We start from the raw sequence: 27,193 nt of genomic DNA on the forward strand, positions 1-27,193 counted from the left end.
AGGGTGTAATTACCATAATGCCCTTAACCCTAAATTAATAAATTATGTTTTAACCCCTAAATTAATAAAATTATAAAATTAACCATCTTATTTTAAAATTACTTCAATTACACCCTCAATGACTGCGTACCATCTCGGTTTTCACCAGATCTGGGCTATTTCCGATGGCGGCGAAACCTCTGGTCACCTCCATCACCTTCCCCATCGTCCGTCATCCAAAAGCCCTCTGGTTCCCGACTCATTGGGCCCTCCAATTGCCGGTGCCGTCAAGCTTAGGTTTTCGTCGTTCTTCGTTGGATCCCGGTCGATTCCGGCCGACGAAAATCTAATTTGACGTCACCACTGCAACCAACGTCTCCTAATCTACAAAACCCCTATGTCCCAGCAATCGTTTAATGGCCATTCGCCTGTGGAGACCAACGAAAACCAGTCGCATGTGACAGCTGTCTTGGCTGGCTATCGGCGGGCGATGAGGGATTCTCAAGGGTAAGGTTTTGTAGAGGGGAGGATGAGGGTTCGAATGGTGGTGACAAGGGTGATTTTGGGTGGAAGAATCGCCGGAAAAGGGTGAAAAACATCGGCCGCGATGTTGCGAACGTGCGCCGGATCTTTGTTAGGGGCAGCGATATGCTAATGTGCGCCTCCTTTGTGAAATGACCAATTTACCCTTGAGCCGTTATATCTAACTATTTTCTGTTACTTTAAGGGTTTGAATCTAGAATAAATGGAACTTAGGGTACCAACTTAAGATTTCGTCAAACCTTAGGTGGGAATATATCGTTTACTCTAAACACTACTCTTACCATATTTGACCGCTATGTTGGTGGGGTCTATATCTGCAATTTTTTTTTTTTTTTTTACTTCTTTCTTCCTTTATTCCTTCTTCTTCCTCTTTATTTCTTTGGTCTCTCTCCCTTAACCACTGTGACAAGTCTCTCCTCCACCTACCATCTACCCTTCTTTCTTCTTTATTTCTTTCGTCTTCTTTATTTCTTCAGTCCCTCTTCTTCCAAACACCAACCACCGTTGCAACTTCTCTTCCACCTGCATTCAACCTCTGGCGAAGCTCAATCAGGCCGATCTGAACTATTTTGGCGCACAGCTCCCTGCTTCTTTCACAAATAGACAACATGACGACTGTACATGATAACATAACGACTGAACTGTGGGTAGCACATATAACTAGGTCATAGTTGTTAATAGAGTATATGTGTACAAACAATTCTAAGGGTTAATAATTAGTAGCTTTGTCATATATGTATTAATGTGGTGTTTTTAAACAGTTGGATTAGTACTTGAAATTAATATGAGTTTTTTTTTTAATATTTAATAGTTACGAAATTACCAATCAAATGTTTAATATTATTAAAATATAAATTGATAAGTTTTGAGGCTATAATAATAAATTATTTTAGCAAAATGCACCAAAATATTATATCAATAAATCATTTATAAAAAATATATCAAATAAATATTCAACAATTTATTCAACACAAATAACAAGGTCAAAATACTCTATCAAACACTCTATTATTCAAATCATATTCTTGTAATAATAACCCAACCAAAATTCCTAATACTATTTCAAAAATCCTATCCAAAATAATAAAACAAATGTACCAAACTTCTTTGGTACTCTCTCCCCTTAGTTATAAGAAGGTCATGTTTGCATGTTTGCATACTCTTACGTTTTCTCCTCAAAGTAGGATGACACTACATCTTTTTAACTATTAGAGGTTGCTAGCTGTTTTAATTTTATCATTTTTTTTCATAGGAACACCAGCCTATCACGTCATTGTACAATTGGAACTCAAGTACATAGAAGCAAAGTATCATCAGGTTTAGATATGCTTTTGTTGAGTTTTATTATTCTGATTCCTCGAAATTTGAACGCCAGTATGTTCTGGTATTCTAGTAACAGGTTTTTGATGCAGCTAAAGATGGAAAGGCCTGGTGGAATGAGAAATTCAGATTCTAATCCATGTTACTGGGCATGCTTTATTTTAAGTTTGGTTAATCAGTGATGCATATGTACTTAAATCTAATCACAAACGGTGAAATTACCGTGTGCTGGACTGTAATGCTGTATTCTGGCCTTGTAAAAAGTTCTGCTCTATAAATAGACTTTGGCCAAGGAGGAGGGCATATTATGGGACTTGTTATTTGGTGTTATGATTTATGTGTCTACAAATAACTTATAAATATTTATTATAATTTTAGAAATCACCCTTTTGTTTCTAAATAAAAATCCATCATTAAAGAAAATTATATTTAGAAATTCTTTAGATTAGGAAGGTTTTGACACAGTGTTAGGTGTTCTGTTTCTACTTCATCCATCCCTCTGAATACTTCTGGCATCTTTTGTGTGTAATCATGAAATGAGAGGAAGATGTGTGTGCAATCAGCAGAAAATTAAACATTTAGATATATGGCATGTATTTTACAGCGCAAGATAAATGCCTTATCTTCATCTTGTTTTGACTTTGATTATATGGAGGGTGCTATTGAGTCTGTATTTGTTGGTGAAATCAAATTCAGCTTACGTCAGTCCTTGGTCAAACTTCGGGTTGGTTTTATTTCTAAGGTTCCCAAACTACAAGTGTTACTATGTGACTTAGAAGTTGTTATGCGGCCATTAAATAAAAGCTCAAAGAAAACTAAAACTCGTAAACCGCGCTCTTCAGGCAGGGGAAAATGGATGGTTGTTGCTAACACTGCAAGATTTTTGTCAGTTTCTGTAACAGACATGGTTGTGAAGGTAAGTCTTGTTTACTAAGTTTTTCTTTTTGTTTTTCAAAATTATTTTTCCTTTGATTTGCATATGCATGTTTCTCATTTTTTTTTTATTAATTTTTAATATTATGCCATCACTGATCTTTATGTTTGATGAATAATCATCTTCGAATGGATTAAATAAATTGGTGTGAAACTCTGGATTTTCTTCGATATGGTGTGGCTGAGAGTGGGTGAGCGAAAGTTGGGGAGAAGTTGTGATTTTTAACACTTCTCAACTTGCTGATAGTTAGCTATCAATATAGATACACGGACTGGGAATCATTTCCTTTATAAATTGTCAACCAGGAAATGAAGCAATAACTTCTTGCAGATTGTTTTTAATATAACTGCATATAATTTCATGTGTTTCCATCGAGTTTTGAAGCTGAACATAGTTTGGTGAGATGTCACAGTGTTAAAGATACATGTTCGAGTCTGAACTGGTTTGAAGATGTGAAGTTGCATATGGTTGCTCTATGGCATTGCGTGAGAAAGACCCTAAAGTGTTAATGAAAATGAAAGTAGGAAGTATTCACACACTTTTTTCTTTTATTCTTTTTGCTATTTTGTTTATTATTCCAAAGGCTTTTCACAATTCGCTGTAAATGTTTTATGAAACAATGCAGACGCTCAAGGCTGCTGTTGAAGTCAAGGAACTGACAGTGGATATATCAAAAGATGGTGGATCAAAGCCAGGTCTTCTGGTTAAGCTACACATATTACCTATTTTTGTATGCATAGGTGAACCACGGATCTGTTGTGACCAATCAATCCAACTTAAATGCTGGAGGATGCATTTCTTCCAGCCAAGCATCATTTGCCATGATGGAAAAGTCTTCTGCTCCATTTAGCTGTGAAGAATTTTCTCTCTCATGTGAATTTGGTCATGATAGGTATTTTCTTTTGATAAGTTTATCTTTTTCATATTCCACAGTTTGATAATCTAGCCATCATTGGCAATAAACATGGTTATGTGATGAACTAAACATCAAAGCTTTAGGCTACCATTGGATTTCCCTTACAGATTTCAGCTGCACTTCATGTTTGCCTCTCCATCCTCTCTCTTTTTTTGCATCTCCACTTATTTAAAATTCAAATTTTCTTTTCTTAGGTTTGATGATGAATGTGCTTGGTGTATGTTACTTTCTCTATTTCTTCTCTCTTTGTCAACAGTACACCCTAACTCAAATATATACACACACTAAATAATTACAAGTATACCCTTTACCCTTTACACTGTATATATAAACATAGTTTCCAACACTCCCCCTCAAGCTGGAGCATATATATCTATCATGCACAGCTTGTTACAAATATAGGTTACCCTTTTACTAACTAGAGACTTCGTGAAGATGTCAGCTAGTTGTTCCCCTGTTCTAACATGATTAGTAGCAATTAACTTTTGTTCAAGTTTCTCTCGTACAAAGTGACAATCCACTTCTATATGCTTAGTCCTCTCGTGAAAGACTGGATTGTTTGCTATATGTATCGCTGCTTGGTTGTCACACCACAAGTCCATAGTCCCTGAGTCACCAAACCCAATTTCTCTAAGAAGATGTCTTGTCCATATGAGCTCACACGTAACTTGTGCCATAGCCCGATACTCAGACTCTGCNACTTTTGATGTATTGCCCTTCTGTTAGTGCTTGAATTAGGTTGTAGGGAGCCTTTTCCACCTACTTAGGCCGCTCTTCTGTTGGTGCATGTTGCAGATTCTCTTGATCATGTTTGCCACCCTTGGAAGTGACTGAAGTTTTTGGCTAAGCAAGCTGGGTGACCTTTATCAGTACCATTTTCTGTAATTCTTTAAATTCTTAACTCTTCCTTCTCACTGGATTGGTGATAAGTATAGTTTTACCAATTCTTTGAAACCTTGGAGAGGATGCAATATAGTTTTGATCTTATTGAGTAGGAAGAATTGCGTTAATCTTAGTAGTTGTTTAACCTATGTTTTATTTATAATGCCTGTGGTATCAGTTTGGTTATTTACTAATAATTTTTTGGAAGTTACTTTCATTGGAATTTCCGAACAAATTATGGTTGTTTTGATCATAATTATTATTGTTGTCGTTGTTGTTGTTATTATTATTGTTATCACTAAGATTATAATTTTTTAATCTAATCTAAATGTTTATTAACTTATTAAACTTTGAATTGGTGCTTTCATGTTTTATCGTGCCATTTTCATCACTTAAATCTTTTTCTTGGATGCCATTGCTTTTCAGCCAACCTCACCTATCAGAGCTGAGATTGATGTTAAGTTGGGCGGTACTCAATGCAACATCATAATGAGTAGATTAAAGCCATGGTTGCGCCTCCACTTGTCAAAGAAGAAAAGAATGGTTCTTCGAGAAGAAAATTCTACTATTGGAAGGCCACAATCAAGTGATTCCAAAGTTGTTATGTGGACATGCACTGTATCAGCCCCTGAAATGACCGTTATACTTTATAGTATCAGTGGTTTGCCACTTTATCATGTAAGTGTTGTGCTTTCCAGTTTATTACTATCTCATATGGGTTACAAGGAAGTATTCAGCTCTTTATGGAACATACTGTGTTGCATTAGAGCTCCATGGTGGCATCATTTTTATTATCCTCAGAATAAACCTTCAAACAATAAGTTTCCATATTGGGCGTTATGACTTGGACATAATGAACATCATATTGGATTGTAGGTTGAATAAATGGGGTGCATTATTCAGTTTATAATCAGTGGTAACTCATAGAGATTGGCAACTCAAACTAAGTGGCACAGTTCAACTTAAAAGTAGAAAATTTTAAATTGAAACTATCCAAAGTCCTAGCATTGGAAACATAAAATTTTAGTGATACTTAAAATAGTTCCTGTCATTAGAAGTTGTCATGCTTATGCAAATTACTAATATGTTTGTCACAAATTAGTAGACAATGCAATCTGCCACCTCATTGGAAGAGAAAAAATCATAAAAAAAGTTCCAATTTTAATTTATATAGTAATTAAATTTCTCTTCTATTAAGTATTATCCATTATCTCTGTTGGATTCTCAACTCATGCTATTTTAAGAAGTAGTCATCCGCATTGTCTGTTTTTTTTTTTTTTTTTTCCCCCTTGACTTTGAAACTAAAGTTATGAATGATAGCATTTAGATTTTGACTTACCTGTTGTAGGGTTGCTCACAATCGTCACATGTATTTGCAAATAACATTTCAAGTATGGGAACTGCAGTACACATGGAACTTGGTGAACTGAATTTGCACATGGCAGATGAATATCAAGAATCCTTGAAAGAGAACCTTTTTGGTGTGGAATCAAATTCTGGTTCCTTAATGCATATCGCAAAGCTTAGTCTGGATTGGGGCAAAAAAGAAATGGACTCGTCTGAAGAAAATGGTCTTAAGTCTAAATTGGTCCTTTCTGTTGATGTGACTGGTATGGGTGTTAACTTGAATTTCAAGCACATTGAGTCACTTATAGTAACTGCCATGTCTTTTCAAGATCTCTTTAAAACTCTATCTGCGTCTGGTAAAAGAACAACACAGAGCCGAGGTGGGCATTTATCCAAATCGTCTGGGAAAGGAACTCGACTCTTGATATTTAATCTTGAACGGTGCTTTGTAAATTTTTGTGGTGACACTGACTTGGACAACACTGTTGTTGCGGATCCCAAGCGTGTAAATTATGGATCACAGGGTGGTCGAGTTGTAATTAGTGTCTTAGCCGATGGCACACCGCGTACTGCAAATATCATGTCCACTGAATCTGATGAATTCAAGAAGTTGAAGTACTCTGTTTCTCTTGACATCTTCCATTTTAGTTTGTGTGTGAACAAGGAAAAGCAATCTACACAGATAGAACTTGAAAGAGCCAGATCTATCTATCAGGAACAGTTGGAGGAACATAAACCTGCTACAAAAGTGTCGCTTTTTGATATGCAGAATGCCAAATTTGTACGGCGTTCTGGTGGTCTAAAGGAGATTTCTGTCTGCTCTCTTTTCAGCGCTACTGATATTACCGTCCGGTGGGAACCTGATGCGCATCTGGCACTATTTGAACTTGTCCTGCAATTGAAGCAACTGGTACACAACCAGAAGCTTCAGGGACATGGTGAGAAACATATAGAAGATGTCTGTTATGTAAGAGATGCTGAAGAGAAGAAAGAAGCCATCATGGAATCAGGTCATGTTGACAAGCACAAGAAGAAGGAATCCATATTTGCCGTTGATGTTGAAATGCTGAGTATATATGCTGAAGTTGGAGATGGGGTTGATGCTATGGTGCAGGTTCAGTCGATTTTCTCGGAGAATGCTCGTATAGGAGTGCTTCTAGAAGGACTTATTCTTACTTTCAATGGGTCCAGACTATTTAAAAGTAGCCGGATGCAAATATCTCGTATTCCTAGTACTTCAAGTTGTCCATCTGATGGGAATTTTCCAGCGGCCACCACTTGGGATTGGGTAATTCAAGGACTTGATGTTCATATTTGCATGCCATTCAGGTTGCAGTTGCGTGCCATTGACGATGCTGTTGAGGATATGCTGCGAGGTTTAAAGCTTATAAGTGCTGCCAAAACTAAGCTTATATTTCCTACGAAGAATGACAGTTCAAAACCTAAAAAGCCTGTTTCAATGAAGTTTGGCTGTTTGAAGTTTTGTATTCGCAAGTTGACTGCTGATATTGAGGAAGAACCAATGCAGGGTTGGCTTGATGAACATTACCAGCTGATGAAGAATGAAGCCTGTGAGTTAGCTGTCAGGTTAAAATTTCTAGAAGAATTCATTTCCAAAGCCAAACAATCTCCCAAGTCTTCTGAAACAAATGATTCTCCTTGTGAAAGAAAGGTTTGCTATAATGGAGTTGAGATTGATATAAATGATCCTTCTGCTATTGACAAAGTGCAAGAAGAAATTCATAAACAGTCATTCCGTTCCTATTACCAGGCATGCCAAAATCTGGCACCAGCAGAAGGTTCGGGGGCCTGTAGGGAAGGCTTTCAGGCTGGTTTTAAGCCTAGTATTTCCAGAACTTCTGTTATTTCCATTTCTGCTACAGAGTTAGATGTGACCTTGACAAGGATTGACGGTGGAGATGCTGGGATGGTAGAGCTTCTGAAGAAGCTAGATCCTGTTTGTAGGGAAAATAATATACCATTTTCTCGGCTCTATGGGAGTAATATTCTCTTGCATACTGGCACCCTAATTGCTAATTTAAGAAATTACACGTTCCCCCTTCTTTCTGCAACTACTGGTAAATGTGATGGTTGCCTTGTGCTAGCACAACAGGTTAGCTCTATCTTTCTTTCCCTCTTTGCTTTCCCTGCTCTAGAACTTCAAATTTTTGTTTTGTGATGTATGCTTGTTGCTTTATCCTTATCCATTTTTAGATATAAAATCTTGAAATACACTTAAATGAACAAAGCTTCGTGAATCCAATAAGCAATTGGTTGAACTCATGCTATCATAGAACCTGTGAGATAGGAAGGGAGATATTGCAGGAGGGAGTTAAAGGAGAGTATATAGGACATGGCAACCATAAGGCTTATAGGGGACCTATGTTTTGAGAGCATGGGATCCGTATTTAATAATAACAATGTAACTTGGTTATCTATGTTAGGAAAATATTTTCATTTCTATGTTTGAGCCTTACAATGATCTTTTTTAAAGTAAAATGATTTTTTTTTGTTTAAATTTCCCTGGCTTTTTGGGTTGCTATCGTTTCTAGGGTCACAAATTTGAGCCATATTTATATGTTGTCATGATTGTAACTGATCTTTGCTTGAACTAGGCCACATGTTTTCAGCCCCAAATTTACCAAGATGTCTTCATTGGAAGATGGAGAAAGGTTCGCATGCTTCGTTCAGCAAGTGGAACAACTCCTCCTATGAAAATATACTTTGATTTGCCTATATCTTTTCAGAAAGGAGAAGTGTCCTTTGGAGTGGGATACGAACCAGCTTTTGCTGATATTAGCTATGCTTTTACTGTAGCACTTCGTAGGGCTAATTTAAGTATTTGGAATCCAGGTCCCCTAATTCAGCCACCAAAGAACGAAAAGAACTTACCATGGTGGGATGATATGAGAAATTACATTCATGGAAATATCACCTTACACTTTTCTGAAACCAAATGGAACCTACTTGCAACTACTGACCCTTATGAGAAGCTTGACAAGCTTCAAATTGTATCANAAGGTTCGCATGCTTCGTTCAGCAAGTGGAACAACTCCTCCTATGAAAATATACTTTGATTTGCCTATATCTTTTCAGAAAGGAGAAGTGTCCTTTGGAGTGGGATACGAACCAGCTTTTGCTGATATTAGCTATGCTTTTACTGTAGCACTTCGTAGGGCTAATTTAAGTATTTGGAATCCAGGTCCCCTAATTCAGCCACCAAAGAACGAAAAGAACTTACCATGGTGGGATGATATGAGAAATTACATTCATGGAAATATCACCTTACACTTTTCTGAAACCAAATGGAACCTACTTGCAACTACTGACCCTTATGAGAAGCTTGACAAGCTTCAAATTGTATCAGCTATGATGGAGATCAAGCAGTCAGATGGTCGTGTTCATGTTTCTGCGGAGGACTTTAAGATATTTCTGAGCAGCTTGGAGAGTATGGCTAAGAGTCGTGGCTTAAAACTTCCTGCTGGCATATCTGGTGCTTTACTTGAAGCCCCAGTCTTTACTCTTGAAGTTACAATGGATTGGGAATGTGATTCTGGAAATCCACTGAATCATTATTTATTTGCACTTCCTGTTGAAGGGAAATCTCGTGGTAAAGTTTTTGATCCCTTCAGATCTACTTCTCTCTCCCTTCGCTGGAGTTTCTCTCTTAGACCTGGTCTTCCTGCACCTGAGAAATCACCCCCATCTACCTTGGGAGATAGCACCATTGTAGATGGAACTGTCTATGGTCCACCTTATAAGTCTGAGAACACTCCAGTAGCTTCACCAAAATTGAATATCGGTGCTCATGATTTAGCATGGTTAAACAAATTTTGGAACTTGAATTATATTCCTCCTCACAAATTGCGTACTTTCTCTAGGTGGCCTCGTTTTGGAATTCCACGATTTATCAGATCAGGGAATTTGTCATTAGACAAGGTTATGACAGAATTTATGCTCCGCATAGATGTTACACCTACTTGTATAAAGCATATGTCCTTAGATGATGATGATCCAGCCAAAGGACTGACGTTTACTATGTCCAAGCTGAAGTATGAAATCTGTTATAGTCGTGGCAAGCAAAAATATACTTTTGAATGCAGGCGTGATCCTCTTGATCTTGTTTATCAGGGTCTTGACCTTCATGTGCCTAAGGTTTTTATAAATAAAGAAGATTGCACCAGTGTAGCAAAAGTAGTTCAAATGACAAGGAAAAGTTCTCAGTCTGCCTCCATGGATAGAGTTCCTAGTGAAAAACGTAATGTTATGAATGGTTGCACTGAGAAACACCGTGATGATGGATTTTTATTATCTTCTGACTATTTTACAATTAGAAGGCAGGCCCCGAAGGCTGATCCTGCTAGGTTATTAGCATGGCAAGAGGCTGGAAGAAGAAATCTTGAGATGACGTATGTGAGGTCCGAGTTTGAGAATGGGAGTGAGAGTGACGAGCACACGCGGTCTGACCCAAGTGATGATGATGGATACAATGTGGTAATAGCTGACAATTGCCAGCGTGTTTTTGTTTATGGTCTTAAGCTTTTGTGGACTATAGAGAACAGAGATGCTGTTTGGTCCTGGGTTGGCGGGATATCAAAAGCATTTGAACCTTCAAAGCCTTCTCCTTCTCGACAATATGCACAGAGGAAATTACTGGAGGAGAAACAGAAAAATGAAGTTGAAACACTTAAAGATGATATTTCTAAGTCCCCCACTACCAGCAATGCTGCCGTTTCCCCTTCTCAACAAGGGGAGACATCAGGAACGCTTTCATCTCCATCAGAGTCAGTTAAAATGGAGAATTCATCATCTGTTATGGTTGGTATGTCTTGAGAACACCTTCAAATTAGCTTTAGTTGACAGTTTGTTATTGTTTACAGAGGCCTATCTCAATGAATGCCAGATATTAAAGACTTATTTCAAGCTTGATCATGATAATAAATTGTCCATAAGCATGATTTGTTTTATTACCAATGATTTCAGCTGAGATGCACCTGTTTTGCTTTATTACCAGCGAAAAATGATAGCATCAATGACTTTGAGGAGGAGGGAACTCGTCATTTTATGGTCAACGTTATTGAGCCACAATTTAATCTTCATTCAGAAGAGGCCAATGTAAGTTCTGATGATACTTTACTGGTCATGAGGAATATGATTATTTTTATTTTTTATGCAGGTGGGGGATCCTGGGGAAATTATGTTGTAACTCTCAATCCTGTAATGATCGAGTATTTTAGTTCAACTTATAAAACTCCATAGAGTTTCCTTTTGCCATTTTAATTTGCCTATGTCCTGTTCTTAATTATAGTGTTCTGAACTTGTAATTCTTTTGACATTTTGCTGGGATGCCCTAGGTGCTCATGGTTTTAAAGACCATTGAAACCTAGCTGTACAGCTGCATGTTCATTTATTGGTAAAAGGTTTTGCCTTTGAACTTTTGTTGATGTGCATGTATGTATCTCATTCGAAGTGTATTACTAGGATTGATATCAAAAGTTTCTTCTAGCATCACTGAAATATTAGATTCTATCTACTAACTCGTATGCAGTCACAAAATTTTCGTAAGCTGGGAATTTCTTTTAAATCTAAATCATCAATTAGGCTTATGTAGTGGAACTTGATTGAAGAAATTGGAACTTTGTTTTCAAGTTCAAATATTATTACATTTTTGAGTAGTCTGTATTTTTGAATTGGTCATCAGTAGTTCGCAACAAATGATTCTCATCAGTTTAATTACATTTTATGTACTTCCAGGGTAGATTTCTGCTTGCTGCTGTCAGTGGCCGTGTTTTAGCCCGATCATTTCATTCAGTCCTTCATGTTGGATATGAGATGATTGAACAAGCACTTGGTACCACAAATGTGCATATTCCTGAATGTGGACCTGAAATGACATGGAAACGCATGGAGCTCTCTGTGATGTTGGAGCATGTTCAGGCTCATGTTGCACCTACTGATGTTGACCCAGGGGCTGGACTGCAGTGGCTTCCTAAAATTCGGAGAAGCTCTCCAAAAGTAAAGCGCACTGGTGCTCTACTTGAAAGAGTTTTTATGCCTTGTGATATGTATTTTCGATACACAAGGCACAAAGGTGGGACTCCAGACCTGAAGGTATGCAAGCATTTCCTACCTATCTGCATTTGTCCTTGAACAGTTTATTTAGACATTTGTAGATTCTGGGACTGTAGTTTTTTACACATGTGGTCACACTAGACATAAATATTTTTTCTCGGATCTGGACTATAAATTTAGATGTAGAGTGTGGACTGTTCTGTGAAGTGAGCTTGGCAACATTGTCTAACTCACTTCATAGAGAGGTCTGCTCTAGCTCACTTCACAGAGAGGTCTGTACTTTCTTATCAAATGGATGTCTTACCAGAGTAGTCACACTATCATTGGTTGAATACTCATTTGTAAATGATTTTGCTTTATGATTTATTCTGCTGCAGGTGAAGCCCTTAAAAGAGCTCACTTTCAATTCTCGCAATATAACAGCTACGATGACATCTCGCCAGTTTCAGGTTATGCTTGATGTGTTGACTAATCTTCTCTTTGCACGGCTTCCCAAGTGAGTATATGCATATTTCTTGTTCTTTCTTTTCTCTCCATTTTAATTCTCTTTCATGCTTGTTCAGAAGTTTAAATTATGTGGTTGCTTATTGTAAAGTTTTCCATATGTTTATGTTTCTAGCCTTGCTGTATCTAGTGTTGGTAGTTCTAGTATCTTCTGAATATATATTCGGCTGACCTTTAGTCTTTATCCATGCTGACATCATTTCATAATCATTGAAAACATTGTAGTTTTCGGGATGAATCTAATTTTGGTGTATTTAAATTATCTCTGAATTTGTTTAATAAGATATTGTCCATCACATTATAATTTCTTTCAAACAGCTATTAGTATCACAACATGATTGCTTTCATTCAGTTTATTCTTTACATAGTTTTTTTTTTATGTTTATATTGTTTGATGTTTATATTGTTCCATGAGATTCAGTTACTTTGTAGTCCATAAAGTACTTATAATGAATGTGTGATCTGGGCATACAATTTGTTGTGGTATTTGATGCAAAAAGCTTGTGATTCAGGCCTCGAAAAAGTAGTTTGTCTTTTCCTACTGAAGATGATGAAGATGTTGAAGAGGAGGCAGATGAGGTGGTTCCTGATGGTGTCGAAGAGGTAGAACTTGCAAGAATTAACCTTGAACAGAAAGAGCGGGAGCAGAAGTTGATTCTTCACGACATTAGGAAATTGTCTCTTCATTGTGATACTTCAGGAGATCTATGTCAAGAAAAAGAAGGCGATTTGTGGATAGTAGCCAGTGGGAAATCAACATTGGTAAGGAACAAACTTTTAAGTTATCACTATATTCTGATGTTAGTATTTCATGACGATAATGCTTCTCTATTGATTTAAGTATCAGTTGTTTCTGTATTGGGAGAGTTGTGATCCTTTTATATCCGTTCTTAAATGTAATGCTGTTTATATTAGAGGTCCCAAATTATAAAACATTAAGGGTTGAAGGGGTTGACTCACATCAGAGCAGAGGAGATTGCCCTTGGTGCTCTTACTAGGTTCACAATTTTTCCTAAACCCTGCACCTGATTCTTGAATCAGTAGATCACATTTAAGTTCATTTCATCCCTTGCAATCTGATTTTAGAATTTTGATTGCTCGATACATATGGGAGAATACTTATGTTAAGAGTACATCTATGTATAATCCGACTAATAAATTATGATTATCTTGTGGTGGATTGACGGTTGCCCTATGTGCTACGGTACCCTGTGTTGTAAAAATGATGCAACTTTGTAGTTGGTTTATCAACCTCTCTTAGTGGTGAATATTGGCTAATTCTGTGTCTTTTAGCAAGACAACTTTATTCAGATTCAAGCTACTATTTCATATTGCTCTAATCTCTGATAAAAATTCTAGGTCGTGTTCCTAATTGATATTTAGGAAAGTATTCATTGAGAATATATCTTCATGGTTATTTCCATAACCAAGTTTTGAGCAGCTTATTTTTAAATATTGGTTCCATAAGAAGTCTTATGAATATTGTTATATAGTATACCTGCATATAGTAACATTTTTTTAAGTTATAACCTATCTGAGCATTACCAATATCCAGTTCCAACCTTGGCCCCATATGAAAGTAGTAAATATCTTATATTTGATTATTAATTATTCCATCGGAGTCCCAAATATATAGAGTTAGCATAAATAGAGCATGTGTACGAAACCTATATAAGGCAATATGACCTTTTTGCTAGAGTCATTTCCTACATGCACCTGAAAAGAGTTGTGAATGTATTGTGGTTAGTCCATGTGATTATTGAATACTAATTTTTTTTTTTTTTTGTTGGATGGAAACTTCCCTGTATTCTTATGTACATATGATGATCAGTCAAGAAGACATCAGCATGGAAAAAGTGTATTTGTTTACCAATCTGTCTAATTAAATAATTCATCTAAAATAATGTACTTACCTTGATCACAACTCTATTTTGACATGGTTCACTGTACATTGATCTATAAATGTAATGTACAAGTTGTGCTCATCTTGAAACTAATTATGCCAACGGGGGAGAAAAGAGCAGTGTAACTGCAGGCAAATGTATTTATGAGTTTGCAGTGGCAATTGTTTTGATAATGTAATCTGAAAATTTTCCTTGGGAATTTTAAGGGTTTGATAGTTGAATTATTAAGACTTCTTTATTACTAGGATCAAAAAATGGTTTGGCATTTTCGAGATGTTTGCACTGTTTTTTTGTTTAGCTGACCTACTTTTCATATATCTACTTGTAATTTCTAGCATTAGAAATTTATTGTCTCTATGTGGCTTGTTCATGGAATTGTTTGGATATGGAAGACTTTATGTAGATTGACGTTATGCTTTGACCATGCATTAAATGGTATACGTTCCTAGATTTATATACTCTGCTCTTTAAAAAAAAAAAAAAAAAAAAAAAAAAAAAAAAAATTACTCTAGTGTCTTTACTGATTATAAATTCCTCAGCGCCATTAGATAATAAATAATGTAAAATTTTCCGCCCAGATACAAGGACTGAAGAAAGAGCTTGTAAATGCACAAAAATCTAGGAAGGCGGCATCTGCATCTTTAAGATTGGCTCTGCAGAAAGCTGCTCAGTTACGACTGATGGAGAAGGAGAAAAACAAAAGTCCATCCTATGCTATGCGGATTTCCTTGCAAATTAACAAAGTTGTTTGGGGCATGCTTGTAGATGGTAAATCTTTTGCTGAGGCTGAGATAAATGACATGGTGAGTCTCTAAAGATATGATAACCTTGGGAAGCACGACTGTTTTGCTTTTCTTCTTCTTGTCATTTTTTATTGCTACATCTCTGGAGTTGAATAATTAGATTTAGGTCACTAAATAGAAATTGGCTAGATATGATACTGGTTTTGGTTATTCTTTACAGTGCGGTTGATAAGATGTTTTATTATTTTAGCTTCTTCAGAAACCAAATTATTTTTTGTTAGTCTACTGACTTTGCTAATGCTTTAGTTACCGTTATGTAAAACTTGGATTTGTGAGGATGTAACTGATATAGTTTTACATTTCGTGATCATCTCATAGATTTATGATTTTGACCGGGATTACAAAGATATTGGTGTCGCTCAGTTTACAACTAAGTACTTTGTTGTAAGAAACTGCCTGCCAAATGCCAAGTCTGATATGCTTTTATCAGCATGGAATCCTCCGCCAGAATGGGGAAAGTATGCAGTTTTTTCCTTCTTTTTATTGTACTTACTGATATTTGGTGGTGCTACTCTCAGCCTCTTTCCTCCTATAGTGATCGATTATTGTAATTGTTTAAAAACTTGAAATTCTTCTCCATTTTCTTGTTCTATGGTTGTTCTTTAAGTTCATTCAAGGCCAAGCTCCAGCATAAACAGGCATAAGCATAGTAATACTCCTATACTTGACCCTGGTCTTTTTCAGGCCTACTTTTATATTAATCAGCCCTTCATTTTTATTTATCGAGACAGCTGGACAGCAGAATTCAGTTGAGCTAACTGTTTTTCTTCAGAAAATAAATCCTTTTATTAAATATTGAAACCTCATGAAGAAGGAATACCTGTCCATGCATAATAAAATGTTGTCTTAAAAATGAACTGCCAAATCTGTATTTTTTATGGGAAATAAAATAACTGTCATGTCATACATTTTGCCCAGTTCACTATTAGCCAGATTTGGTGAACAAAAATGAGTATGAACATTATAGTTTATTTTTGTGCTGTATTGTGTAAAAGAAGTGGCAAAGCAACCACACAAAAGTGACATTAGTGTGATGTGAAGCATGTTGCACTCTTATGTGTTTTTTGTGTATTGCACTGCATGCAGTCAGACTCGCATAACCATTGTATGAAGTGATATTATGCTGAACAAATGAAGCATAGAGGTTTTTAGGAGGATATATTTATAGAAACTGTGATCTTATTGCAGTGCTGGTGGTAAGTCATTCACTAGACAGGAGCCCCCTAACTAATACTTTAAAGTTTTATGCCTTTTCTGTTTTTCTAGTATCTTCTGAATATGAGTTCATTAAAATTAATTTTATACTATTCTTTTTGCTGCAGAAAATTCATGCTTCGTGTTGATGCAAAGCAGGGAGCTCCAAAGGATGGAAACTCTCCTCTTGAACTTTTCCAGGTAATTTAGTTTTCTTGTTTCACTTTTATATTAAAGTTATTACTAGATAAGATCTGACTTTTCACATTGACTTAAAATCATATACATTTATTCATCACATTTGATAGATTGAAATCGTATGTATTTTAAACATAATTACTGAGCATTACTATTTATTCCATATCATGTACAGCTGCAACTGCAAAGTATGCTTTTGAAAATGCAGCAGTCTCATATCTTCATTAAGTATCTGTTTGATCTTGAATTCTGGTGAACTATTTGTGAATTATTTAATCTGAGCCCTTCATTTGCAATGTAGGTAGAAATTTACCCCCTTAAGATCCATTTGACAGAGACAATGTACAGAATGATGTGGGAGTATTTCTTCCCAGAAGAAGAACAAGACTCACAACGGCGGCAGGTAGTTGGAGGTTTCTATGATCTAAAATTGTTAAAAAAAAAAAAAAAAAAAAAATGTTGCAAGCCGTGACCAAAATAATAGCTTCATTGTTTTAGATGCCAAGGTGATTGATGTTCTACATGATTGGTGTGCAGGAAGTTTGGCAGGTCTCAACAACTGCTGCTGGCAGACGTGGTGGTAAGAAAGGCTTATCAATGCATGAAGCTTCAGCCTCAAGCAGTCATCCTNTATTTAATCTGAGCCCTTCATTTGCAATGTAGGTAGAAATTTACCCCCTTAAGATCCATTTGACAGAGACAATGTACAGAATGATGTGGGAGTATTTCTTCCCAGAAGAAGAACAAGACTCACAACGGCGGCAGGTAGTTGGAGGTTTCTATGATCTAAAATTGTTAAAAAAAAAAAAAAAAAAAAAAAAATGTTGCAAGCCGTGACCAAAATAATAGCTTCATTGTTTTAGATGCCAAGGTGATTGATGTTCTACATGATTGGTGTGCAGGAAGTTTGGCAGGTCTCAACAACTGCTGCTGGCAGACGTGGTGGTAAGAAAGGCTTATCAATGCATGAAGCTTCAGCCTCAAGCAGTCATCCTACAAAAGAGTCTGAGGTCTTATCCAAACAAAGTGCCTCTGCAGTACCCTTTTCTTCTTCAACCAGTCAGCTTCCTGCTGATTCTTTGCAAGTGAGCTTCCAATGTTTCTTCTGATGATTTTTCTTTCTATTTTGAACATGAAACCAGTTTTAGTTGATGACAAAGATTAGTAACAACGATATTGAACAAACAGTCCTTGAATGCCAAACCTTTACAAACGAAAGAACCAAGTACCAAATTTAAGCCAAAACAGCATTTCAATTTCTGTCAAAATAAATATCTTGAAATTTTTTTTGAAACCAGAGCCAGCAGAGATGCTAAGAAGATTTTGTGCAAATTTGATTAGGGAATTTTTATTTTTAGCATTGAAGAGTTTGGAATAGGAGATGTGTTTTGATTTTTGTATAGGTTTTTTAACCCTTGGGTTTTTGGGAATATTAACAGAGAATCCTTGTTTCTTAGCCAAAACAAAAAAACAGAGATATAAAGGAAACTTTATCCCACAAAAGTCAGCCTCCACATCACCAGCATCTTTTAAAAAATTTGCATTTCTCTCAAGCCAATTAACCTGAAATAAAAAAGTGAGCATGCAACCGCTTCATAAAGACAGCTCTTGCACCCATTACCAAGCAAAGCGGTTTAAAATAATAATGAAATATCAGAATCCGTGATAACCAAAAAAATTATAACTTCTTTGATGAGTTTGAAGCACTAACTTAAAACAATTGAGCAATGAAGAATAAAGGTTGACACTTTGATTCTTTTTACACATAATATAGTAGTTTTTAATGCAATTGTTTAGAAGAACCAATGAGCAATTTCTCTTGGATGCCCTGTGAAGGCAAGATATATAGGACCTCAAACTTTGTTTTCTTTGCTTGGAAATCTTTAAGTTCAAACAATGTGCTTTCGATAAAGTTTATGCTAAACGTATGTGTAGGCATCAAAGTTGCAAAATGTGAAGACAAGTGCTGTTCGCAGTTCAGCTCCTGAGCTTAGAAGAACGTCTTCTTTTGACAGAAATTGGGAAGAGACTGTAGCAGAATCTGTTGCTAATGAACTTGTCCTACAGGTTCACTCTCCCAGTGGTGTGTCACTTGGTTCTCTTGAGCAACAAGATGATATGTCTAAGAGCAAATGGAAAGACTCCAAGCCTGTGAAGCTTGGTCGGTCATCACATGAAGAAAAATTGAAGCCTGGTCGGTCATCACATGAAGAAAAAAAGATTTCCAAAGTGCAAGAAGAGAAAAGATCCAGGCCTCGAAAAATGAGGGAATTTCACAACATCAAGATAAGTCAGGTCAGTTCAGTTCATGTGGAATGGTCTGTTTTGCATTGCAATTCCTTCGGATTTATATAGGTAGATTTACATTATTCTGGTGTAGGTCGAGCTACTGGTTACTTACGAAGGATCAAGATTTGTTGTGAATGATCTTAAGTTGCTGATGGATACATTTCATCGTGTTGAGTTCACTGGCACTTGGAGGAGACTCTTCTCACGAGTTAAGAAGCATATCATCTGGGGGGTTCTAAAGTCTGTGACTGGAATGCAGGTAATATAATTATGACATGATTTCATCAATCTCTTTTTATATAGCTCGTTTTATGTTAGTACAAAATTCTGGCTCTTTAAAAAAAAAAAATATTGTGCTGATCACACTTCTAAAGTTCATTAACATATGGGAGGGATCGTCCATTTTTTGGTTGAAGTTCTATTTGACTTGTAACTTTCAATGCTGTGGCAGCATGAAGTTAGCCTCATTGGCCGTGTTTTCTAGTGTTGTTTATCTAGTTGGTAAAGACTCTTAGCATCATACTACAGGTTTGGAATAGAAATCCTGATTCCACCTGGGATTAGGGAAAGGTGATGGTAAGGGCTAGTTTGTTGCGTTTACTCCTGAGTAGCGCTTAGAAAGGATAAATGAGTGTCCAAAAAGCTCTACCTCTTACTAGATTCAATAACAACTGTGATAATAATGATGATTTCAGTTATCTACACATTTAAAATATCCATGGAAAAGTAGGAAATGAACTTCCAACTGCTAATAAGGTTTTATCCACATTGACTCAAGGTTCAGGAGTTCTGGAAATTTCTAGAAATATGATTCAAGCAAGTATACAATCTTATTGAATCTACTCATATTCTTTCCGATTTTGCAGGGTAAGAAGTTCAAAGACAAAGCACATAGTCAACAACCTAGTGGAACTGGTGTTCCTGACAGTGACCTTAATTTGAGTGACACTGAGCAAGGGCAAATGGTGAAAGCTGATCAGTATCCAATAACCTGGCTCAAGCGGCCAAGTGATGGAGCAGGTGATGGGTTTGTAACTTCGATAAGGGGACTGTTCAATACCCAACGTCGCAAGGCCAAGGCATTTGTGCTACGGACTATGAGGGGGGAAGCGGAGAATGATTTTCAGGGGGAATGGAGTGAAAGTGATGTGGAATTCTCCCCCTTTGCTAGGCAGCTTACCATAACAAAAGCAAAGAGACTTATCAGGCGGCACACGAAGAAATTTCGGACAAGAGGACAAAAAGGTTTGTTGGTTTTCCTTCATATTTAATGATCTCTGAATGGGCATGGGCATGTGTTTATCACTTTATCAGCTGTTACAAAGACAGCAAACTTTAGATAGATATTTCCGTTTTTGCTGCCAAAAAAATTGTTAGTCATTAAAGTTGTACGGTCCATCCCCCTTACAGACTTATCAATCTTTTCCTTTTATCAGGTTCATCTTCCCAGCAGAGAGAATCACTTCCATCATCTCCAAGGGAAACCACTCCATTCGAAAGTGACTCTTCTAGTGGATCCTCCCCTTATGAAGATTTTCATGAGTAGAAGTATTTTTAATCATCAATTTCTTTTGCATTTGAGTCGAGTACATAGCTTGGTGTACATGATTGTGTACAACTTTGAGCCTTGTGATTCCTTTGGATGAAGACGGGAAAGATGATGAAGCTCTCCGCAAATAAAATCAGGCTGCGTTATTCCTGAGGATTTAAAGTACACATCCGCTAAGACCTCCCATTTTCACTACATGAAATGAGCCCTGATTCCGTCAGCCATTAAGGAACTAAGACTTATTCCACATTAAACCATTTAGTTGTAAAGTTTTGTAGACATACAGGCGTCTTAAGTTATATACGAGGTTCCAGATCTCATAATTTTGTACATACATTCAAAAGTAAAATAGAATAAAAGCAGAATTGCACCTTTTTCACTTTTTATTTCACCTATATTTGAATAAAATTGTCCGTTAGAATTCTTTTTTTATCATTTTCAACTACATTGATTTGAGATCAAATATTCTTCAGGGTTAAATAATGTAATAAATAAATAGCATTTTTTCAGGCCTTTTTTTGTTGGTATTTATAGGCATGCTGTTTGCGATATATTTTGTCTCCCTGACAAAAACTCAGGCCTTTGTATTTCTGAATTTACGTGTATTTTTTTTTTTTTTCCGAAAACTTGTATAGTGGAAAATGTTCAAAAACAAGATCCATTGATCTGATGATCTCTTGATCCTTCTCACATGTTCCAATGAAGATTGGCTCTGCCACAAATCATCCGTCAAGCAGATCTGAAGTTAAATTCTTTTGCGCTAAATTTTCACATTGCCATAAATAGAGATGACCATAGAAGGAACAGTTAATCCCACAGTAGCATCAGATGTAGCAAGGTAATTATATCTAAAGCTCTAAAATATAATTTCGTGGCAAAGCTACGCATACAATTGAATGTCCATCACTTCAAATAAGCTAAACCAGAAAGTCACAAGCACAGCATTGATACGCCAGACTATACAATCCAAACCACACTCAATACCAGAATCATTATTAACAACCACAAAATACTAGTTGCGATTTCATCAACTAGCCTGGACCAACTGCAAATGTTAAACTGTTCAAAATTTGCACCACTTGACATCTACACTTAAAAAATGATCAAATAACATCATGTTTTGCCAGGTTGAGCTTTCATCTGAAGATAGAACATGAAAAGCACATTTATAGGCTCATTTTAACAACATTTAAAAAGAAGGGCAGGACTGCAGTATATTAATATCTCAAGAAGACCTGGCAAATAAATCACATACTATAGAATGGTAAAAGTATTCAGGCATATCTCATATCAAATTGTACACAAATAGATCCCAGCACTTATATCAACAAACATCACCAGATTATCTAATGTCAGCTGGAAGCACCAGTTCACCTTCTATGGTCAAGAGAGCATCGTAGTACTTAAGATTCAATGTCATGGTTGTTTTTAGTTATAACAACTCAATTAGCTACTTTTGCCCCCTCAGAGGAATCAGTAACTTTGACCTGTAAGTAAGGATGTGAGAGACACTAAAATGAAGAAGCCTATGAAGAGCTCAAATCTCCAGACATTTATGGAACAAAGCAAATCATCACCTTCTAATCAAAGTTAGAAGGAAGGTCAATATCTGTATCTGAAGGATTAGCAAGCTCTACCAGAGGTTCCTGCAGATCCCAAAACTACTAACATGAGATAATGTATATCAATTTGAAGATATTCATCATTATGGAGCAAGCCTCTGCAAAATATGGTAATATAAGAAAAAAAGGACATGGCTTGTGGCAATGTAAAGAGAGGTTGTAGGCAAATCTCAAAGATAAAAAAGTTTGAAGTTCTTTTTTTAAATTCTTAAGCTAAAACTGAACCTAATAGGAACATATATGGAGTTGGCCGATAATTCTTTATGGAGATATTATGCAATATCTATGTTGGGGCACAACTGTAGCCTTGATGAAAAAAAGAAAATTAAAAATTAAAAAAAAAAAGGCCTGTAAAGTTGACTCTCAATGTAAATGTTTTACCTGCTCATCATCATCGGCTGAGGAATGGACAATTCCCATCGGCAATGCATTTGTCAGATCTTCAGCAACTCCATGCATATCCTACATCATACAGAAATGCAAAGTTACCTTAAAACAAATATCCCTCATAGAATTGAAAGAAAAAATTTCTTGTATTAATTGTTATATATTCGTAATGAAAATCCAAAAACCTAATAATTAAAACACCATTTCTGCTCATTAACCATCCTCCAGTACATTTGTCTGCCAGGAATCACTAATTCTATTAGAAAGAAACATCAAATATGTAGCCATTCAAAATTTTATCAATATAGCAGGTTAGCATTTATATTAGGTTGATATATTTAGGAGTTAACACCATGCCATGCCTTGCTTGACAAATGATAAACTTGAACACAAAACCTAGAGAAGCCACCCCTGCAAATCCTCCCTATTTGAAGTGCAGGTGAGGCTAGCCAGGTCATTAATTATCATACACTAAGTCTTGAAGCTTTAAGGAAGTTCAAGGTTTTCAATTGAAGTGTGTAACAATTTTGTTAACATCATACCAAATGCAATTTTTTTTTTTTGGTTCGCTTGTTGACTCCTTTCCTGTATGTAAAGAAATTTGAGCCAAACACAGAATGGAGAACCTCTATATTCTCCATCAATAATCTTGCTGTTTAAACTCTGCAGTGTACTCAAACAAAGCCAAGTTGCTTAGCCCTACAAGGTTATCTCTCACCAATAATCATGCTTTGCTTAGTTTTTACATTATGCCTATGCAAAAGGGATTGGTATGGTCTTGAAATCACTTACTCAAGCCAGTAAAAGCATCAGTAAGTAATAGTCCTTACTGAAAGTTCCAAGCTTATATACAAGACATAGAAAGATTGCAAAAAGGAATTCACTGATTTATATGGCTAAGACTGGAACTGAAACTGAAACATACTTCTTCATCTGGGTCTACTGAAAGATCATTTGAACCCCCGTTAACAGCCTTAGAAGCATCTTCAGGAGTTCCCTGCTCACACGACAGAACAATTTAGAAGCAAGAATTAAGTCTGCCCAATTTGAAAGGAAATTATAACAGATATAAAGATAAGATTACATGCTCATCCTGATTGCCAGAGAATTCTCCTTCCATAATCGATGGCTTAACATCCATTGGAGTTTCCTGCAGAACCCGTAAATAACAGTAGATAATCAATGATGGAATAGAGCAAAAAGCATCATTGGCGCATAGGATTTCTAATCCCACAAAACATCATTGAAATAAAAAGCAAGTCATATAAGCACAGAGATGAGAAAATTAAGGCCATCCCACGGTAACAACAAATGTGCACACACACACACAACACACATTTTTTTCTTTTTTCTTTTTTTTAAAAGTCCACAAAAACATAGATATGAACTAAAATCTAAGCTCACAACTCAGGTTATTTACCATATTACATGGGCTTAGCTTCTAAATAAAAATAAAAAAGCGAGAAAGAGAGAGAGAAACAAAATATGTTAATCTTGATTAGTGCACATACAGGTTCAATTTGGTCCATTGATAGACTCCTTCCACCCTTACTGAGATCTCTCAGTGTTCCCTGCATGCCCAATAAACTGGTTCAGGAAAATTGGCACATCACTAAAAATTAATGTAACTCAGCAACACCAATAACAAGCTATTAAGGCATTTTCAGATAACAATAATGCTTAATCTGAACTCCAAAATAACAATCAAACATAGGGCATGGACCAAACTTCCATCAAGATATTAGGCACAATAGACTATAGGAAGTAAATGGAATCAGATAGAACACTATGTATTTACTAATATAGCCAGGAAAGATGCTCTATTAGCTGTAGATGAGTCTGATTGCATTATTATTTCCAGACTATTACACTGAGGAAAATACTAAATATTTGTCAACTCTAAAGAGCCCTTGAGGGGAACAGTGTCAAACTTTAGGCCAAGCTAAGAACTTTCTGCACATGTAGAGAGAAGAAAAGAATCTGATCATTCTGTCTTAAACCACATCAGCTGTTCTTGAGGATTGATAGAAAAGCATGATTACAATGTAACTCAGATGCACATGCATGGTTAAGAACAAACATCTTTAATCACATCATGCATGCCGGGAGATCCAAACATAAATTTACTTAACAAATCAGAAACAACCAAACCTTATTTGCCCACATAAGCCCACATGCATTACATAAAGTTCTTGGTCCAGCTGGCCCACGACGCATCGCCGGAGTGTTATTTTCACTAACACCACAATGTTGGCATCTCCGAAGACTAGATATTATTAACAGAACAAGTAACAGATACACAGATCAGTGGTATGTCACCAGAAACACCTCATGCAAACAATTGTTCATGATAAATATTTCCAAATGTCAAAATTAGTTGTGACAAAGAATATATAGAACTCACACAGTTTCTGGACGAGGAGAGCCGTCTTGAAGGCCACTCTGTGAAGAATCCCAACGCGAAGGACCTGAACTTTCTTTTGAAGATGCAAACTGTCCATTCTTACGGTGCATCCTACAGGGATAATAAAGCAAAAGAATCCTATAATTACATCCTTCATATTCAATAATATAGTAATGCAAATGACCATCTCAAATGGTTAAATTTGGAAGCATTAGTAAGGAATTTTGAACAAATGGTGTACCTTTGTGCAACTTCTTTCCGCACAGTGTACCTAATTTTTTTGTCAAAACATCTCTCCTTCCGTTTCTCTCTGAACCTAACAAGGGAGGCAATCCGTCTTGAAAGATTTGAGCGTTTTGGGGTGTCACCAAAACCCTACAGAATATGGCAGCTTAGACAGGAACATAAAAGCCAAAGATCCGATTGAACTCTCAACAATTTCATAATTTGCATGCATTTACCCTGTTATTTTGATCATAAGGTACTTCAATTGTAGGTACACCAGTAGGTATATCACGTCCTCCCAAAAGCAAGAGCACAGCTTGCACCTATTGTTAGAATTCAATAAACCCATGAAAACCTCAAAAACAGCAAAACCATTTAAAGAATAACTGTACTAAAGAAGTGGACAGAAAACTTGAGCAGTCAGGAACACACAATTAGAGAGCAAGGACAAAAATGACAAACAAAGGTGATATAGCAAAATTAAAAATTTAATTGCAAGAATCCAACAACTTTTTATATACTCTATGTAAAGGACATCGCACCAAAGCATGGAATTGTGGATCCCCTTTTACAAAATGAAAGGGCAAAGAAGGAATGAAAGTAGTTTCCAGAGTTCATCTTTCCTTTAAATGCGGTCAACGAGTATCCAATAAAATAACTTAAATATAAATGGAATCAAAATGAATATCTTGCAATCAATTAAAGGAATTCGAAGTAGGCCAAGTGGCTTTGTAAACTGATGCATTTTGATGATACAAAAGAGAACCTAAAACTTAAATTCATTACACAACAAAAATAGGAATATATTACTAAAATATACTAGAGCTCAAAACTTAAAATAGAAAAGAGCAACTCATCAAAATCAAAGAAAAGGTTAAATTAACAATTACCACAATCAACTCCAAACCAAACCCAAAACCCTAAGGGAAAAAAGCATCAACCATTCACCTAAGAAAATTCCAAATCCTCCATGCATTGATTAACAATCTACATTCGAAAAACTAATAGGCACACACTCATTTACACTGCAAATACAACTAGAAATCTTCAAAAGAACTAATTAAGATTCTGAGACAACTGTCCACAAACTATAATAAACAGCCAATTACAACAACAGGTCAAAAAACCTCAAAATTCAAAATATCCACCAACATAACACTATAATCAACAAGAAGTTAAACAAAGAGTGAAATTAAACAACCAAAATTACAATCAATATAATAAAATTACCCTATAAAGCTAGCATAAACTCAAATTATCACCCTATAACCACTAATAATCAACTAAAATGCCAAAAGATTATAAGGTACCTTCTCTGGAGTAACAGCAGGAAACACATAAACTTCGCCTTCAAAAGAGAGCGTGAGCTCACTCGTCCTGGAAGCCGCGGCCACAACAACTCCGTGTTCTGCCACGTTAACCACTGAACTAGTAGTATTGCTGTTATTATTATTATTGCAATTGTTCATAATATTCATGGAATTAATGTTTCCTTCTTCCACGTCATCCATACCGTCACCGTCCTCGTACTCGCCGTCTTCGTCTTCGATCTGTACTGGTATTCGCGCGTGCTCCTGAAACGGCCGCGCCTGCAGTGGCTGAGGATTCGCAGCCGCCATGAAAAAGAAACCCTAGCTTCTCCTCCGATTATTACCTGCTGTTTTATGGAACAAGTATCATCGTTTATGTTCGGTTTAGGTCAAAAACCCTAACTCTGAAATTGGATTGTTTATGAGCTCGGAGAAGCTTAGCNCAAAAATGACAAACAAAGGTGATATAGCAAAATTAAAAATTTAATTGCAAGAATCCAACAACTTTTTATATACTCTATGTAAAGGACATCGCACCAAAGCATGGAATTGTGGATCCCCTTTTACAAATTGAAAGGGCAAAGAAGGAATGAAAGTAGTTTCCAGAGTTCATCTTTCCTTTAAATGCGGTCAACGAGTATCCAATAAAATAACTTAAATATAAATGGAATCAAAATGAATATCTTGCAATCAATTAAAGGAATTCGAAGTAGGCCAAGTGGCTTTGTAAACTGATGCATTTTGATGATACAAAAGAGAACCTAAAACTTAAATTCATTACACAACAAAAATAGGAATATATTACTAAAAT

General features: G+C 36.2%; 2 protein-coding genes across 5 annotated transcripts; one reads left to right on the plus strand and one right to left on the minus strand.

Moving 5' to 3' along the window:
- The first annotated feature begins 1,786 nt into the window (after positions 1–1,786).
- Positions 1,787–20,634, plus strand: LOC116106333 (protein SABRE). The gene is given in 21 exon segments (XM_031392694.1): positions 1,787–2,758; positions 3,402–3,545; positions 3,547–3,668; positions 3,887–3,968; positions 5,001–5,252; positions 5,923–8,034; positions 8,537–8,593; positions 8,943–10,743; positions 10,936–11,036; positions 11,676–12,032; positions 12,371–12,489; positions 13,010–13,259; positions 14,980–15,204; positions 15,523–15,662; positions 16,527–16,599; positions 16,898–16,999; positions 17,499–17,681; positions 18,532–18,891; positions 18,977–19,144; positions 19,752–20,130; positions 20,322–20,634. Coding segments are annotated over 21 exon segments (7,467 nt in total). The 5' UTR covers positions 1,787–2,428; the 3' UTR covers positions 20,432–20,634.
- A 1,017-nt stretch (positions 20,635–21,651) lies between these two features.
- On the minus strand, positions 21,652–26,784 carry LOC116106308 (GATA transcription factor 24-like). 4 transcript variants are annotated; one of them, XM_031392661.1, is made up of 11 exons: positions 26,383–26,784; positions 25,309–25,395; positions 25,089–25,222; positions 24,848–24,958; positions 24,595–24,709; positions 23,955–24,014; positions 23,528–23,593; positions 23,369–23,440; positions 22,438–22,518; positions 22,012–22,080; positions 21,652–21,921 (listed from the first exon to the last, which is right to left on the minus strand). In XM_031392661.1, exons 1-10 carry the CDS (start codon positions 26,689–26,691, stop codon positions 22,015–22,017), a joined length of 1,101 nt encoding a protein of 366 aa, XP_031248521.1. In that variant the 5' UTR covers positions 26,692–26,784; the 3' UTR covers positions 21,652–21,921; positions 22,012–22,014. The 4 variants fall into 4 exon arrangements, with proteins under 4 accessions (XP_031248521.1, XP_031248519.1, XP_031248520.1 ...); XM_031392659.1 differs by having other exon boundaries at positions 22,012–22,095; XM_031392660.1 differs by having other exon boundaries at positions 21,652–22,080.
- Between the last annotated feature and the right edge of the window lie 409 nt (positions 26,785–27,193).

Source organism: Pistacia vera, unplaced genomic scaffold (assembly GCF_008641045.1).
Source record: "Pistacia vera cultivar Batoury unplaced genomic scaffold, PisVer_v2 Contig512, whole genome shotgun sequence".
NCBI classification, from domain to species: Eukaryota; Viridiplantae; Streptophyta; class Magnoliopsida; order Sapindales; family Anacardiaceae; genus Pistacia; species Pistacia vera.